Genomic DNA, 15512 nt, shown 5'->3' with positions numbered 1-15512 from the left:
AACTGGTGATCAGCAATTACCCCAGAAGTGATCAGGAATTACCCCAGAAGTGATGAAGACCAGGGGTAAATCCTGATCACTAAAAATTTAAAATCTTTTAAATTCTAATTAGATTTTCAAACAAAAGAAGTTGGCATAGGACTCATCTCATATAGCCTCAAACTTCCAGTAAATATTAAAATTCTATTTTGAATAGTTTTTTCACAAAATAGATGTTTTGCATTTTTTGATCAGGAATTACCCCAGGTCACCTTAAAGTATTTTTGTTTTTAATTTTATTAAAATTCTGTCAATACTTGTGTGCTTTATAATTTGTTGGATTGTCAGTATCATTTTTAAACAAATAAATCTTTAGTCGATTTTATTTTCAAAAAAGAAAATAATAATGAATAAAAAAATATTTTTACATTTATTAAGTACAGAATTTGATCATTAGTTAATACTACTTTTTATTACTTCAAATAATTAAATAAAAGAGGGTCTAATGATATTTCAAAAGCATGTTGTTTTTTTTTTAAAACAGATAATTTAAAAAGATAGTTTTTTTTTCTAAAGTGAACATTTCTTTGGTTTGTTTTCTACTTTTGTTTTTTTTTCTTTTAATTTTTAATGCATATATGTAAAATATTTCGTTTCAGTATTGTTATTTTTAAACCAATAATACTTAAGTCATTTTTAATTTAAGAAAAATTAAATAAATCTTGGGTTTGCTTTTACTTTGACTTCTTCATTTTTTTAATTGAAAAAATTAAGCAATGATATTGATGTCATAGTGGAATATGTTTAAAATTAATATTTTCTATTGTAATAGATTTATTCCTTTTTATTTATTTTTGATTAACTTAAAGATTTCCCATAGGTAATTTTTGAAAATATGCTAAATCTCGATACATCGCTATATCGCAATGTCTAATGGACGATGCATCACGATTTAAAATTTCTGACATCACCCAGTCCTAATCATAGTTGACAATTGAGCTATAATTTTAGTTATTTGGCTACTATTTTTGTTCCTGTTCAGGCAACTATTTTCCTGCTTGAGGCTACTAAAAGCAACTATTTTTGTTCATTTTTTACTGTGGTAACCCTGTATTTATTTATGTAGGCATATCGCTTTTACACTCTTCTGCCTTTATAAATGTATTGCAATGGCAATACTTATTTATCTCAATTACAAATAATAAATATTGTGGTGTTTCTTGAGAGTTGTGCTTTATGATCTTCATTCAACAGCCTGTAACTAATTGGAAAATGAATTTATTAATCTTTATAAATCTTCAATTTTTTACCTTTAAAAGGACACCTTGTTTCCTTAAAAAATGTTTGTTTTGAATTTTATGTTATCCTCTGAAAATAGAATTTTTCATATAGGTGAAAAAATTTTGCCTAATGGGTGACATGTAAATTGTTGACCAGAATATTTGTATTTATTGAAAACTGCAATGAAATTTTCCAGAGAGAAAATAATAAAAAAAAATGCTATGTTAAATCTTTTAATGTACGTAAATAATTTAAATGTTTTCTTTTTGTACAAATAGTTTCATGGTTTTTTTCTTCCACGATTGAACTAGATCTAGATATTTTCAAACTTTTTTCTTTCCCCACTTTTATGCCTGCATACCTGCCAAGTCTCCTGCTTTTTAACGAAGACTCTGTATTTTACGATTATCTCCTGATCCGTATATTCTCAAATTTCTCAGTACAGTAGAACTCCAACTATCCGAATCAGAATTCCTATGGAAATATAGTAAAAAGATAAGTTTTTCTCTTTTTTCTTTTTTTAAATGAATAAAATAAAATGTTAGTAAAGCCAAGGAAAGATTTATGCAGAGAAAGTTTGCAGGATAGGACAAAGATAAATAAAAGGAATAACAAAGGAGGGGGAATCCAGTGGCAAAAGAGCACACGGGAGACCATATGAATAAGGATGTTAGTTGTGGAATGTTATCTTAGGAATTAGTTTGTTGAGAAAGAAATGTGAATGCTAGACCCCCTGGTCAGCTTGCTTGTGCCAATTGGCACTTGTCAGTTCGCCCAGTGGATTGGTGGGGGGAGAGAAGTCAAGGAAGCAATTAAAATTAGACTTTTTGCTGGTGTGAGAGGACGATTGTTGGGAAAGTCGAAATTCCTGAGGGGTTGAAAGAAAAATCGATGTTCAACGCAAAACACGTGGATAGTCGGCTTTTTATTGGATGTGGTCCTTCACCAGGTGGGCGGTACAGCCTATTCACCACTGTTTGTTTTGAGTCAGTCTGGTCTGTTATCGCAACTGTGTTGGTATACTCGCACGTTATATGTTTTATTTTTAAGTTCACTCCGGTATTTAATATGGCTTCTAAATGAAAACGTGTTGTGTTATCCTTAGCGGATATGCTAAAAACATAGAACAGTCGAATAAAGGAGTTACAGGCAAACAGTTGACTGAGATATATGGTGTTGGACAAGCTACAATTTCTGACATTAAAAAGAGCAAATCTACTCTAATAAATTTTGTGTCAGTTCTTGAAAATGAGGATGGATGTTCTTTGAGAAAATCAATGAAGGCCGCCACAAACAAAGATTTGGAAAGTGCCGTTTTTATGTGGTTTTTACCGCAACATTCTTTAGAGAACCCAATTTCAGGTCCCATTCTTTGTGAAAAGCTAAGATCTTAGCTGAAAAGCTGGGTTATTTATCTTTCAAAGCAAGTAACGGCTGGCTCAGGAATTTTAAGTCTAGGCACGGTATTCGTTAACTAGATTTAAGTGGTGAAAAGTTATCTGCATGCTCCAAAGCTGCTGAAGAGTTAATTGAAAAATTTAAAGTTATGGCAAGACTTCTTATACAACGCCGATAAGACTGGTCTAATATGGAAAGCTTTACCCAAAACCACTTTAGCCTCTAAAAGTGAGTTCAGTGCTCCAGGGCATAAAGCTAGTAAAGACCGCGTTACTGTGCTTAGCTTCGCAAATTCTACTGGGAGCCATAAAATACCCCTTCTGTTAATGGGGAAGTCAAAACGCCCAAGAGCATTTAAAAATGTGAAAAAACTTCCCCTATTTTATAAAAACCGATGCAAAGCTTGGATGACAGCAGCACTGTTTACAGAGTGGTACAATGAAATTTTCATTCCTGAAGTGAAAAAACGTCAAAAATCTGTTGGAAAAGAAGGAAGTCCTGTGCTTTTGATTGTTGATAATGCACCAACTCATCCCACAGAAGAATTGTTGGAAAGAGGAAATGGCCAATTTAAAACAATCTTTTTGCCACCTAACGTAACAAGCTTGTTGCAACCAATAAACCAATCTGTTATTGAAACAATGAAGCGTCTTTACCAAAGACAGCTTTTAAGGAATCTTTTAGTAGAGGGAAAGGAGGAAGAAGGTGTGTTGGATAACTACGAAAAGATAAATTTGAAAGATTGCATGTACATGGTTGCGGAAGCTTGGTATTTGGCTAAAGATGTCTCATTAAGACTTGCATGGAACAAGTTAAAAGGCGTATCAACTAAAGAAGAGAAGGGAAAAAGAAGTTAAAGAAAAAAAGGGAAGAGACAGAAGATGAGGATGTCTTGAGGAATTCAGAAACATATTTTTGAAAATTCCTGAATGTTCAGATGTCAGTGCTGAAGATATAGGAGAGTGGATGACGTGTGATTCATCAGACTGTGGATTTCAAATTTTAAATGAACTTATTGAAAGTGTGATGGAGGAAAGTGTCGATGAAGAAGATGACCCTAATGCGGATATTGAGGCAGACACAGACCCGTCAGCTAGTAAAGCATTTGCTGGCCTTGAATTGGATGGAGCACCAAAATTTAATAGAAATAAAAAGGATAGAAGGATAGGCTTAACATTATTGACATGACTCGTGAGAGCTCTCTTCGCGCAGTGGTCTCCGGAATGCATGTGTCTAAGAATTGGAGTGTTCTAAGGTATTAAGTTAAGAGTTAATTATAAATTCGGGAGTTTCCCTTCGGGACTGGATGGCGCCTCTTAATGACGAACAGGATGATGCAACTATCTTAAAATATTATGCGATGAGTGATGATGTAATATTGTCGAGTCTCAGTAGCTCAGGGGTAGAATTCGCTTCTATAAAGCCGAAGGTCCTCGGTTTGATCCGGCCGTCAGCTAGTGAAGCATTTGCTGGCCTTGAAACTGCATTGAAGTGGATGGAGCACCAACCCGAGTGTGACCATATACAACTTCTCACCGTCAAACGGATGCTCGATTTAGCTGCCCGAAAACAGATGAAGACAGTTAAACAGTTTACTATAACTGAGATGTTTAGCATGTAATAACTTTCATTTACTGCAAGGTATGTACACATTCATGAAAATATCTCTTTCCTTGAAAACAGTTCTTTTCCCTCATTTCCACTATACATACAGTAATTATTTAAAATAAGCATTTTTTAAAAAAAAATCCAATTATCCGAATTTTTGATTATCCGAATGGGGTCTGGTCCCAATTGATTCGGATAATTGAAGTTCTACTGTATTTGTTGAAGAAATTTTAAAAAAAATAAATTGGTTGCTAATTTATCCATTGATGGCAAAAATGCTTTTATTTTTCTCAACCGATGGTGCCATTACCAGTACTGCAGTATGTTGCATGTTAATAGTTTAAATCAGTGTTTCCCAAAGTGTGGTACGCATACTCCCAGGGGTACGGGAACAGTTTAGAGGGGGTACGTGTTCTTATGTGAAATATCTTGCAACAAACTAAAATTTTAAAGCCATGCTAGCCATGAAAATTTACGATTACGTATTTTTCTATTGGCTATTTTTTTGGAGAGTTAACAGTTAATATTTAGTGGTGTCAATAGCCAGTAGTGATTTTTAACTTTTGTGCAATTTTTTTTATAGTAAAAAATGCATTCATTTTTTTATCAGTGGTACACAGCGTTGCGAAAAAATTTAGAAGGGGTACACAAAAGTCATAAGTTTGGGAAACACTGATTTATGTGGACCTTCACCTTCGAAAGACGTGAACTGAATTTGAATCTCAGCAACAACTGGTGATACAAATTCCACATTTCAGCTTACACCTACCACAGCGCTCGCTTAAATATCCTTAGTGGTAGACCGATCACAGGTTTGAGTCCCCTTGTCATCAAGCTAACCATTTGATATTTTCGTTCTTTTCCTATTCATGTAACTCAAATGTGGGTTTGTTTCATCAAAAAGTTGTCCACGAAGGCAAAATTGTCCCACTACTTGATCCAGGAGTTCCCTTGTCTTCTGGATTGGGTTCAAAATTACAAGGCTATGTAAAAACTGAAAATTGGGTCGACTGTTCAACGACAGTTATAAAGTAAAATTGTTTAAGTAATTATAAAGAATGGTTTTAAAAAAATCTTCTTTAGATTTATATATACAGTGAACTCTCGCTACTACGATATCCAATACAACAATAACTCCCTTTATTACGAAAATGTTTTGTGGTCCCGAGGAACTTGCATATGAATTAATGTCATTCTCCTCTCAATATTACGATATTCTTTGAAGCAATGAACCCGTGTAAAATGATTTTTTTTTCCCAAATGTAATCCTTATTTTCTCTATTTTTCTGCCAAAAGAAGACTACCCCAAGAGCTTCCATTTTTAAAATCCCTAATCTCTTAAGAACATTCCTTTCCGATTTCATTTCCTTCATGTTAAAAGCTGATCATAAGTCACCACTAGCATCACACCTAAAAGAGAATTTCTTTCTGTGGGTGGAGCACCATTCACAAACTAAAATAATTTTCATGCTTTGTTGGTACAAACAAAAATATACGATTATTTTGAATAAAAACGGTTTTCAGGCATAGTATGATCTTATTTTCTGAATTTGTTACAATTGTTTTTAATATTTAACCATAATTTGCACTCGGCAAGTAAATTTTTTGCATACTATATAATTTGATTTATAGTTAATACATATATAACATTAAAATTAAGAAAAAATCTTATTGTGTCCCCAAAGTATGTAGGCCCTGCCATATATCCCTCTACAACACTATATTTATTGGGTCCCCAAAATATTGTAGCGAGGTGTTACTGTATATATTTTGACTTACTTGATTATGCGTGATATATCAAAACTTTACGCATAGCCTAAAAAATATCTATATTAAAATCTGTTATTTTATTTCTTTAATGTGCCTTTATTTAAATATTTAATCTTTTCTAGGGTGGTTTTTTGAGTGCCATTGGCTCATTTGGATGTATGATGGCTTTAATGAGTACAAGAGATGATGGGAAAAATACTACCACTAGATTAGGATTGCTTTTAGGATTTGCTTTCCTTTCTGGTAAGTAAGTGACTGTGTTTTCAATAATTGTTAGTAAACTTAAAATAAATGACTTTTCTTCAAATGTGTTTCAAAATTTTAAAAGATAGATAGTTGATTCCCCCCCCCCCAACTTAAGATTATTTGTAAATATTCTGCCCAGTTTAGTTTTCCTCTGTCTTTTTGTCAAAGGATAAAATCCTGGTATGTTTGGCAAAGCTGCAAACTCTTCTGCATTTTAAAGAAGTATGTATTGAACTTTGCCTTTATAGAACTTGTTATGTAGTGTAACCCTGAATAATTTTCATTCTAACGATCGGATTTTCACGTCCTAAGTGTGAATCTTAATGGTTTCTGGATATGACTTTAAACATGCTAATTAATTAGAGCTAACTATTAATTGTCTCAACAGCCAGGATAGGCAAATGAGGGTAAAATGCATTTCCATGTGCCATAGAGGAATAGTGCAAAACTAATATCGGTAACAAGGGAATCTGCATTCATCGGAATAAAACAAGTTTCCTGGGTATAAAGATGAGCTGATATGACAGGGGTGGTTAGAATTTTGGTATTATTGAGATTTAATTTATCCCCGAGATGCAAAGAATATGCAACAATAACTTTATTGCATTCTTGAAAAGGCCGTGTTTCGTTAGTCTAAAACTTAAAACCCACCTGGTTTATACAATATAGCCGAGGTTGCACTTACAAGGAATTCATTCTCTGTTTCACTCTTGTCTTGTTATCAGTTATTAAAAGAACAAACTGAAAAATAAAATGAAACAAAGCTGATGTATGATCACATTCTATCAGAAACATAAACCTCTACATGCATTGAATAATATGTTTTTTATTCAATAAGTTGTTTCATTGAAATTTTTTTACTAGATTACAAATAAAGTTTTAGGAGACTAAAATGGAAACAACATTTTATAATTTAAAAAAAATTAAGATTAGCAATCGGATATTAGCGAAAAAATATGAATCGTAAGTTAACCACATTTACATATTAATGGCTTCATTTTAATATTTCTTCATTGCCACATCAAATTATTTTCATTAAAACTTTTTATGGCTCCTATTAAATAAAAACAGTTGAAACTTTAGATTATAATTATAAAAAAATGTATTTTTTGCATGAAATTATCTTTGGGTAAACTGGTTTTATGAGTGGATGCAATTTGTTTTTAATTGCTTTATTAGTTTTAAAAGTATCCTTAGTATCTACTTAATAATAGTATCTACCACCTACATATATTTGTAGTAGTTTTTTTTTTAATAGTCATTAGGTATGAAAAGGATAAATAAAATTTTTTTGATACTCTGTATATATTTTATTTCTGTACCATTAATAGCTAACAAACCATTAAATATGTTATTATGAATCTTGATTTTTAAGCTCCTTCACAATCATGGGTGTCACTCTTCAGTCCTGAAAACTGAAATCAGTCTTGAGAAAAAAATCATGAGATTAAATTTCATCAATTAATCACTTTTCAATTTTTTCTTTAAATTAAAATTTTCTTTTTTCCTTAAAAATGTTAATGTCATACAAATACTTTCTATTTATTTTATGCAAATATTACATTTTAATGAAAACATTGTTATTTTTCATAATTATTGCAAAGTGTTCTAGTAATGATGTTTCACAACAATAAAAGGATGGGATTGATTGAACTTCAGCTCCTACTTGCTTAAACAAAATTTGTAGTATTGTTGTATCTAAATTTGTTTTCATTTTTCCCTAACCCTGTGAAATGCTGAACAAAGTTGAGATTATTTTTTAAGATACATGTATAGAGATAGGACAAGGAAAAAAATAATTATGAAGCAAAAAAAAAGAAAAAAAAGTAGACATAAGATAAGCTTTATGAAAAAATTTGTGATTTACTATCCAGCAGTGATTGGTGTAAAAAGATCTACAAGGTTAACTATTAATTATTATATTCTTGTTTGCAGTGAAAAAATAAATTATCAAAATGAAAAAAGAATTATCAAATCATTGAGTTAATATATGTGCCATTATTATGGAAAGATACATTTTGGAACCAGTGAACAATAAATTCCTGAAAATTCTGGTACAATGTTAGATCTTAGATCCTGTTAATTGGACAAATAATAAGTTCAGTCTTAAATTTTTTTTTACAGTGCCAGCCTTGTTCACAATATTTTAAAGAGGCTTGACAAAATGCATCAACAGCGGTTAACTGTGACATTTGTGAGATGAGAACATCTGGTTTATCCTTATCAGTTGTCAATAACAGCATCTGATGATGAAATAATCTATAGAAAGATTTATTAAATTCATTTCTGGAATTTTCGAACTGAACAATAGTTTTTGCTCCATACATTTGCGAGTGACTCGTTGACGCAAATGTTTTTTTTCTTTTGTTTTTTTTACTTGTTTTCATTCTTTGTAACAGTAAGCACAATATCAAAATCAGCTTTAAGTAAATAAAATTTTATTTCTCACTGTGTATTTACAAAGGCATTTGCTTTTAAAAAAGAATTCATAGTAAATAAACTTTGAGAATAAGAGAATTTTCTTTTGTATCCCTAATATTAAGGGTGTGCAACTGTTCACTTGCACAGCAGGTTGACCAACTATCGGCTACTTGCATAATACATAAACTATAAAAAACAATGAACAAGTGAAGTCTAGTGACTGATGTTACAAATACAATCTATATTAAAACTTTAATAACCTTTTATTATTATTATAAAATATTTAAAATACATATGTAACATAAAAGGCTCAAATTAATCTTTTTATATATATATATATATATATATATATATATATATATATATATCAAAATTGTAGTTTAAGGAAGATATTAAAAAAAGTGTTCGAAAGTAACCTAACTTTTCAGATGCTGATGATCGAGATGTTCTGGAAATAATTTTCCAATGGAAAGTAACTTTTTCATAATAGTTGAATGACTTTAATATTCAATTTATTTAACCTTTATCACTAAACCTACTTAAACATTACTCAGATTTTAAAAATGGTATTCTTAGACTGTGTAAAAACGTAACATCTTAATTCCGTCCTTTCAGTAAATGATGATTGATGACTTTCTATATGTGACCGCTTTTTCTGTGATTATTGAAATTCAAAATTACAGAAAAGGGATCATTCTTTTATTTACAGTTACCATAAAACATTGTTGGTGCTCCCCAAATCATGGTTCAGTAATTTCCACTTGTAGCAGCCACCTGTGAACAAAACGAGAAATCACAGAACAATTTTAGAGCAGAGTCTTTTCATTTCTCCTGAAAAAACATTTTTTAACCATATTTCCTATTATATATTTCCTTATTGTTGAAAATATAAAAAATCTATAAACTTATAAGTTAAAAAAAGTAACTTCATAAACACATAATGCACGTTGTTCAAGTACCGCAGTGGACTGATCATTAAGACACTGTTTCCAGCAGATCACCAAAGTCAAGCATCACTGGCTGCGGTCAATATGTGGGTGGGTGACCACTTGGATCAGTCTATGTAAGAGAATGTGCAATATTGGTCCCACGCTAAGCTGTTCTACGGTGAATTACTCTACTTCAAGAGCAGGCCGTCAGTTACCAATCCGAGGTATGATCAGCTCTACAGAGGATCAAAATTGTGGTGGCATGTCTTCGGATCATCCTCGGGGATGTTTCCGTACCCAATAGCCCATTTTGCAGCTCTAGTGTGACGTAAATGAACAACAAATTACTCAAAATTGTTTTAAAAGTTAATAGAATTTAAAAATAATTTGTTGAATGAAGTTTGCAACGGTGCAGACATCCTTAAAGAAATTCTTATAAATTTATTTTTTCTGTTTTTAGGTCTTGGATTGGGTCCTCTTTTGGAGGCTGTTATTTCTGTTGATCCCGCAATCATTCCAACTGCATTCTTTGCAACATGTCTGATCTTCACATGTTTTTCTCTTGCTTCTGTCTTTGGAGACCAGCGCAGATTCATATATCTTGGAGGTACAATATCTATATGTTTACATATTTTTCTCTGTACAGTCCTTCCGAAATTCAAGATTCTTAAAATTATTTTGAATCCTGTTTTTAAATGGTGTATATGCATATTCATTATTACAAAAATTATTAAGTGCTGTAACTTTACAGGAAGTCTAACATAGTTCTAAATTTATTCTAACAGACCTTTATTTTTTTATGAAACTATTTTTTATATGAATAAGTGGGAAATGTTCTCATAATGAAAATAACTTTTAGTTCTAGTACTGTTAAATGTATGTTTTTATTAAATTCAAGTTGAACTATGGACAATAATTTTTTTTATTTTTAAATTTGGATACAATTTTAAGCCATAAATAGCAAAATTGGTTTTGAATAAATGGGGAAAAATAAATAGAATTTTACTAGCTAAATAATTTTTATTTGTAGTGACAATTTTTGAAAATATATTCTTACTTTACTATATTTATGTGTTAATTTTTTTTAATCTAATTATTAATTTTCACAAATTGTGTCTAAATTTTCACAAAATGGTACCTCTCGGAAAAACCTAGACAGACTGGTTTTAATAAATTTTATAATTTTTGCGAACATTTTTATTCAAACATTGTTTTATCGCAAAGGATTACTCGTATTATTTTATTGATGTGTTTGATCTTTTTAAGATCTGTATGACTCAGATATTTTCTTAATACTATTTGAACCAGGTTTGGAGTTTTTGCTGACAAAAAGGGTTTTTTGCCAGGACAGTGGTAAAAACCAGCAAAAACCAAATTAATCTAAATTGCTGATTAAATATTATTACAAAATACTTGAAACAAATTTAAATCAATCATAAGGAATAATAATTTTGATGCATTACATGAGAAAATTATTTTTATAGTATTAATAATTAATATAAGGGTAATAATTTTTAAAAGATTGAAAGTCTTTTTTTTTTAGAATCCTTAAATAAACATTTTTTTACAAATTGTATTTTTTTTTTTTTGTTGCTTCTTCATAATTATTTTTGATATGTATTATTTTACATTATATCATTCTTACACTATATTTACGAGAGACATAAGAAAACTAAGATGGATGTTTTATTAGATAGATTTTGATAATCACCTCGTTTCTCAATATTACTTCAAAATGTTGATCGATATTTTATGCTTTAAATTATAGTTATATTAATTTAAAATAAGTTGTTTTCACTGGAAAAAAGAGAATAATCACAAATTTTCCAATCAATAATGTTTTAAACTACTAAAATGATGTATTAATACATTATGATTTAAATATGGAATAATAATTTTGTAAATATTTTTTAATTATATATATTTCAATTTTAGGAATAATTTTGTATTAAAAATCTGTTTTTGACCTCTCATCTTGGAAAATGTAGGTTTTTGCCACTCTGCTTGGCAAAAACCTGTTTTTTCCACCAGCGGCAAAATCTTGCCAACCCTGATTTGAACTACATTTTTTTTTTAATGTGTCTTCTATAGGAACATTGATGTCTTTGTTATCTGTGCTGATGATTGGAGGTATCTTAAACATCTTTATGGGCTCATATATTTTATTTAAGGTAAGTTTTCATGCTCTTTTCATTGCACAAGTAGGAAAAGTGATGCATTCAAAATAATTTGCAAAACTAGGAGGATCATTGACCATTCCATTCATGCAAACTTTTTAGAAACGTATAGATCGGCTAACAATTCTCTAATTTTATTAAATTTAGACTTATTCCAATGTGACCTGTTTTTTAACAGCTTTAAAAAGATTTAAAAATACTTCTGAAATAAGAGAGTTTACAGGATTTATTGAATGACATTCATATCATCCTAACATTTTTGCGTGCCTTTAATATTTTGAACTGCATATAACAGTTTTAATGCATTCTCAATTTAATTCACTTTTACAAATATTTTACCATATTCGTACCTTTTTAGATAATCCGTTTATTATATATTATGTACATACATTTTGTCTGATTTTATTCACTGTCATAATACCATTTTATCAAATTTGATTTCACAATTTAAGTATAACATGCACTTTAATTTTGATCTATTTTATCATATTGTTTGGTGCAGCATATTCTCTTTTGGACTTTGTGCCATTAAATCCTATATTCAATTTAATTCTGTGTTGCTACTAGCGGTGAGCATTCTTCATGCTGAAGGTACTTTTTCTATTCCAGACCTACACATCTGATTTATTCATTTCATACATATGCTAATTTCTGTGGCATAATTGTCAGATAATAATTTTACACTGCTACTTTATAAATTATGTGCACTGTGAGTGCCACTAAAATCCATGTAACTTTTGGAGTAATGGTTATTTTTGTGATTTTTCTTAAATTTCTGATAACTAGTGTATAAGGCTGCAATAATGAATGTCTTTGTTTAATTAAGTGTTTCTTTGTTGCACTTCTATTACATATTTTTTATTTAATAATGCACAGGGGTCGCATTCCCCCTAAAATTCATAAAATTCCTAAAACTATGTACAAACCCTAAAATTCCTAAAAATCTGCTAAAATTTTGTTGGTGTTCCTAAAAAAATTTGAGTTATAGGAATAAATCACAGAGAAAACGAAAATGCCGCGCCTCTTTCTTTTTGTACCGAATTTGTTTACCTCATCGCTTCTCTGCAAGGAGAGGAGGGTGGGAGGAGACGGCGGATGGGGAAGAAAGACGACGACCGGCGGTGTGACGACATTCAGGCGAGTGATTGGTTTTTTTTATCACGCGGTTATTTTCACTCCTAAGACGTCACGGGCCTCTCCTCTCCCCCCTCTCCACCTGTCTCTCTTTTTGTTCAGTGTGGTTCTGAAATCCTTCGCCATCTTGGTTGATTTGTTATTTATAAATTGATGCTATGGGAAAAGGACGAACAAAATTCCAGACGGATTGGTTTGAAAAAGAACTAGATGGTGTTTTGCTTAAAGAATGGTTGGAATCTGTGACTGGAAATGACTATTCCGCGAAATGTAGTTTATGCTGTGAAACATTCGAAGTATCTGGAAGTGGATTCGCACAAGTACGATCGCATCATAAAGGGAAAAAACATCATCGGAAATTTGATGAAAGATTTAAAGGAAATGGTCAATCAACAATATTCAATTGGGTGCAAAATAAAAGCAGTGATACAGCTGTTCTTAGCCAGCAAAGTCAAATTTTGAAAGCTGAAACTTTATGGTGTTTACATGTGGCTAAAAAAAATATTTCTTTTAAATCTTGTACGGATACAGTGGATTTATTTAAGGTAATGTTTCCAGATTCTCCCATAGCGTCGGCAATGCAACTTAAAGAGAAAAAAACTGCCTATGTTTTAAACCATGGTGTATCTAAATATTTTGAAGATCTTTTAATGAAGGATATTGACAGTGCAACAAAAATAACATTAGCATTTGATGAGAGTACAAATGTACAGAACAAGCGGCAACTAGATGTATATGCCAGATATTGGTCTACCGACTTTAATTTGGTATTATGTCGATATTTAAAAAGTGTATTTTTAGGCCATGCTACGGCAGATATTATTTTAAATGAACTTTTGGATGTTTTGTCTACTTATAAGATTCCATTGAATAAAGTAATATGTCTTTCAATGGACAATCCTAATGTCAACAAAAGTGTCATGAGGAAATTTTCGGATCAAATTGGTTCGAATACGTTATTGCCAATTGGCACCTGCAATTTGCATGTGGCAAATAATGCGTTTAAAGTTTTTCTGAATTCTTTAGAAGTCAACTTTGATGAGTTCGCCAATGATATATATTTTTTTCTAAAGAACAGTGCTGTACGCAGGGAGGATTTTAAACACATGGAAGAAATAACGGAAGTGACGGCTCAGTTTTTATTGAGACATGTAAATAGTAGATGGCTTACAGCCGGCCCTGTAGCTCAGAGGCTAGTTGAGCAATGGGCAAATATCTCTGAATATTTTTTATGTTTTTTACCTAAGCAAAAATTGCTCACTAAGCAACTAAGTTCTTCGAGCAAATATAAACGTATTTGTGATAATTTAAAAGAGCCAACAACCTTGTGCTTTCTAGCTTTTATTGCTTATACCCATAAGCACTTTGAAACCTTTTCGTTGTGTTTTCAAAGCGAATCCCCAAAAATACACTTGCTGTTTAGTGAAATGAATAAGCTAATCAGACAAGTTATGATGCTGTTCATTAAAGATGATATTGTTGCAGCTAAGGAAGGCACAGATTTAAGGGACATTGAACTTGATAATGGTAAAAATTGGAAGAAATCGTCTTCGATCGAGATAGGCATGTCAGCAAAAGGTTTTTTAAGTAAATTAGCACAAAGTGAAAAGAATAATTTTCTTCTAAATGCTCGTTCTGCATTGATTAAAACTGTTAATTATTTGAAATCAAATTTACCCTTTTTTGACCAGTTTTTTAAAGACTTAGAAATTTTTCAGCCAAGAGTTGAATCAAATGATAACTCAAAAGGTATCCATGCAATTACAAGAATAGCTCGTTATTTAAACTTTTCCAATGAATTTATTGATAATGTCAGGGAAGAATGGAAACTTCTTACTTTTGACGTGACTGCCCATGAAAAATTATCGGATTTATCTGAAATAAAGCGAGTAGATGGATATTGGAGAGAATTGTTTCTTTTGAAAGACAAAAGCAATAATTTAAAATATAAAAATTTAACTGCATTAATCAAAACTGTTTTTATTTTGCCACATGGGAATTCTGATCCTGAGAGAGGTTTTTCGATAAATAAAGCAATGCTTAATGTGAGTCACCATGAGAATACTATTGTGTCTCTTAGACTAATCAAAGATACCATTCGAAATTATGGAGGAGTGTTGAAGATCACCACAACACTATTGAGGGCAGTAAAAGAATCTCACAAATCATATCAAGAATATATTAGAAAAATGATCATGATTAATTTGTTTTTCTCTAACTTCTAATATAAATTGCTGATTTGAAATCTAATAATATCACACAATAGTTTTTCTTAATAAAGTAAGGTAAAGGGTAATAATAAAGTTTTGATTAAGAAGGTAAAAATTAAATAAAAATCCAAGTTGGTGTTAATTTATTTTTTCTCTTGATTTATTCTCACTTTTGCCTGTTCCTGAATTATGCACTTAATTTCTGATAGGTAATATGTAAAGTTGAAATTTCATTTTTACACTTTAGAGATTTCATTCTTGACTTAATAAATTTCAGAGCTTTATTTTATGGCTTGCAATTATTTATGATATGTGTGGATGAATTGTAATAATCTTCTGTTATGTAATAAACTACCGTG

General features: G+C 30.9%; 1 protein-coding gene across 1 annotated transcript in view; it reads left to right on the top strand.

The window, feature by feature from the left end:
* The window catches only part of LOC107453083 (Bax Inhibitor-1), a gene marked incomplete in the record, with an annotated part of 36507 nt that overhangs the window by 7573 nt on the left and 13422 nt on the right, over positions 1-15512 (top strand). Inside the window, 3 exon segments of the mRNA XM_043047431.2 lie at positions 6159-6279; positions 10093-10239; positions 11724-11803. Coding sequence (XP_042903365.1) covers positions 6159-6279; positions 10093-10239; positions 11724-11803 — 348 coding nt within the window.

This window comes from Parasteatoda tepidariorum, chromosome 1 (assembly GCF_043381705.1).
Source record: "Parasteatoda tepidariorum isolate YZ-2023 chromosome 1, CAS_Ptep_4.0, whole genome shotgun sequence".
In the NCBI taxonomy this organism is placed as follows: domain Eukaryota; kingdom Metazoa; phylum Arthropoda; class Arachnida; order Araneae; family Theridiidae; genus Parasteatoda; species Parasteatoda tepidariorum.
Note: the sequence above shows the minus strand (reverse complement) of the source record. Positions and strands in the feature narration are given on the sequence as shown.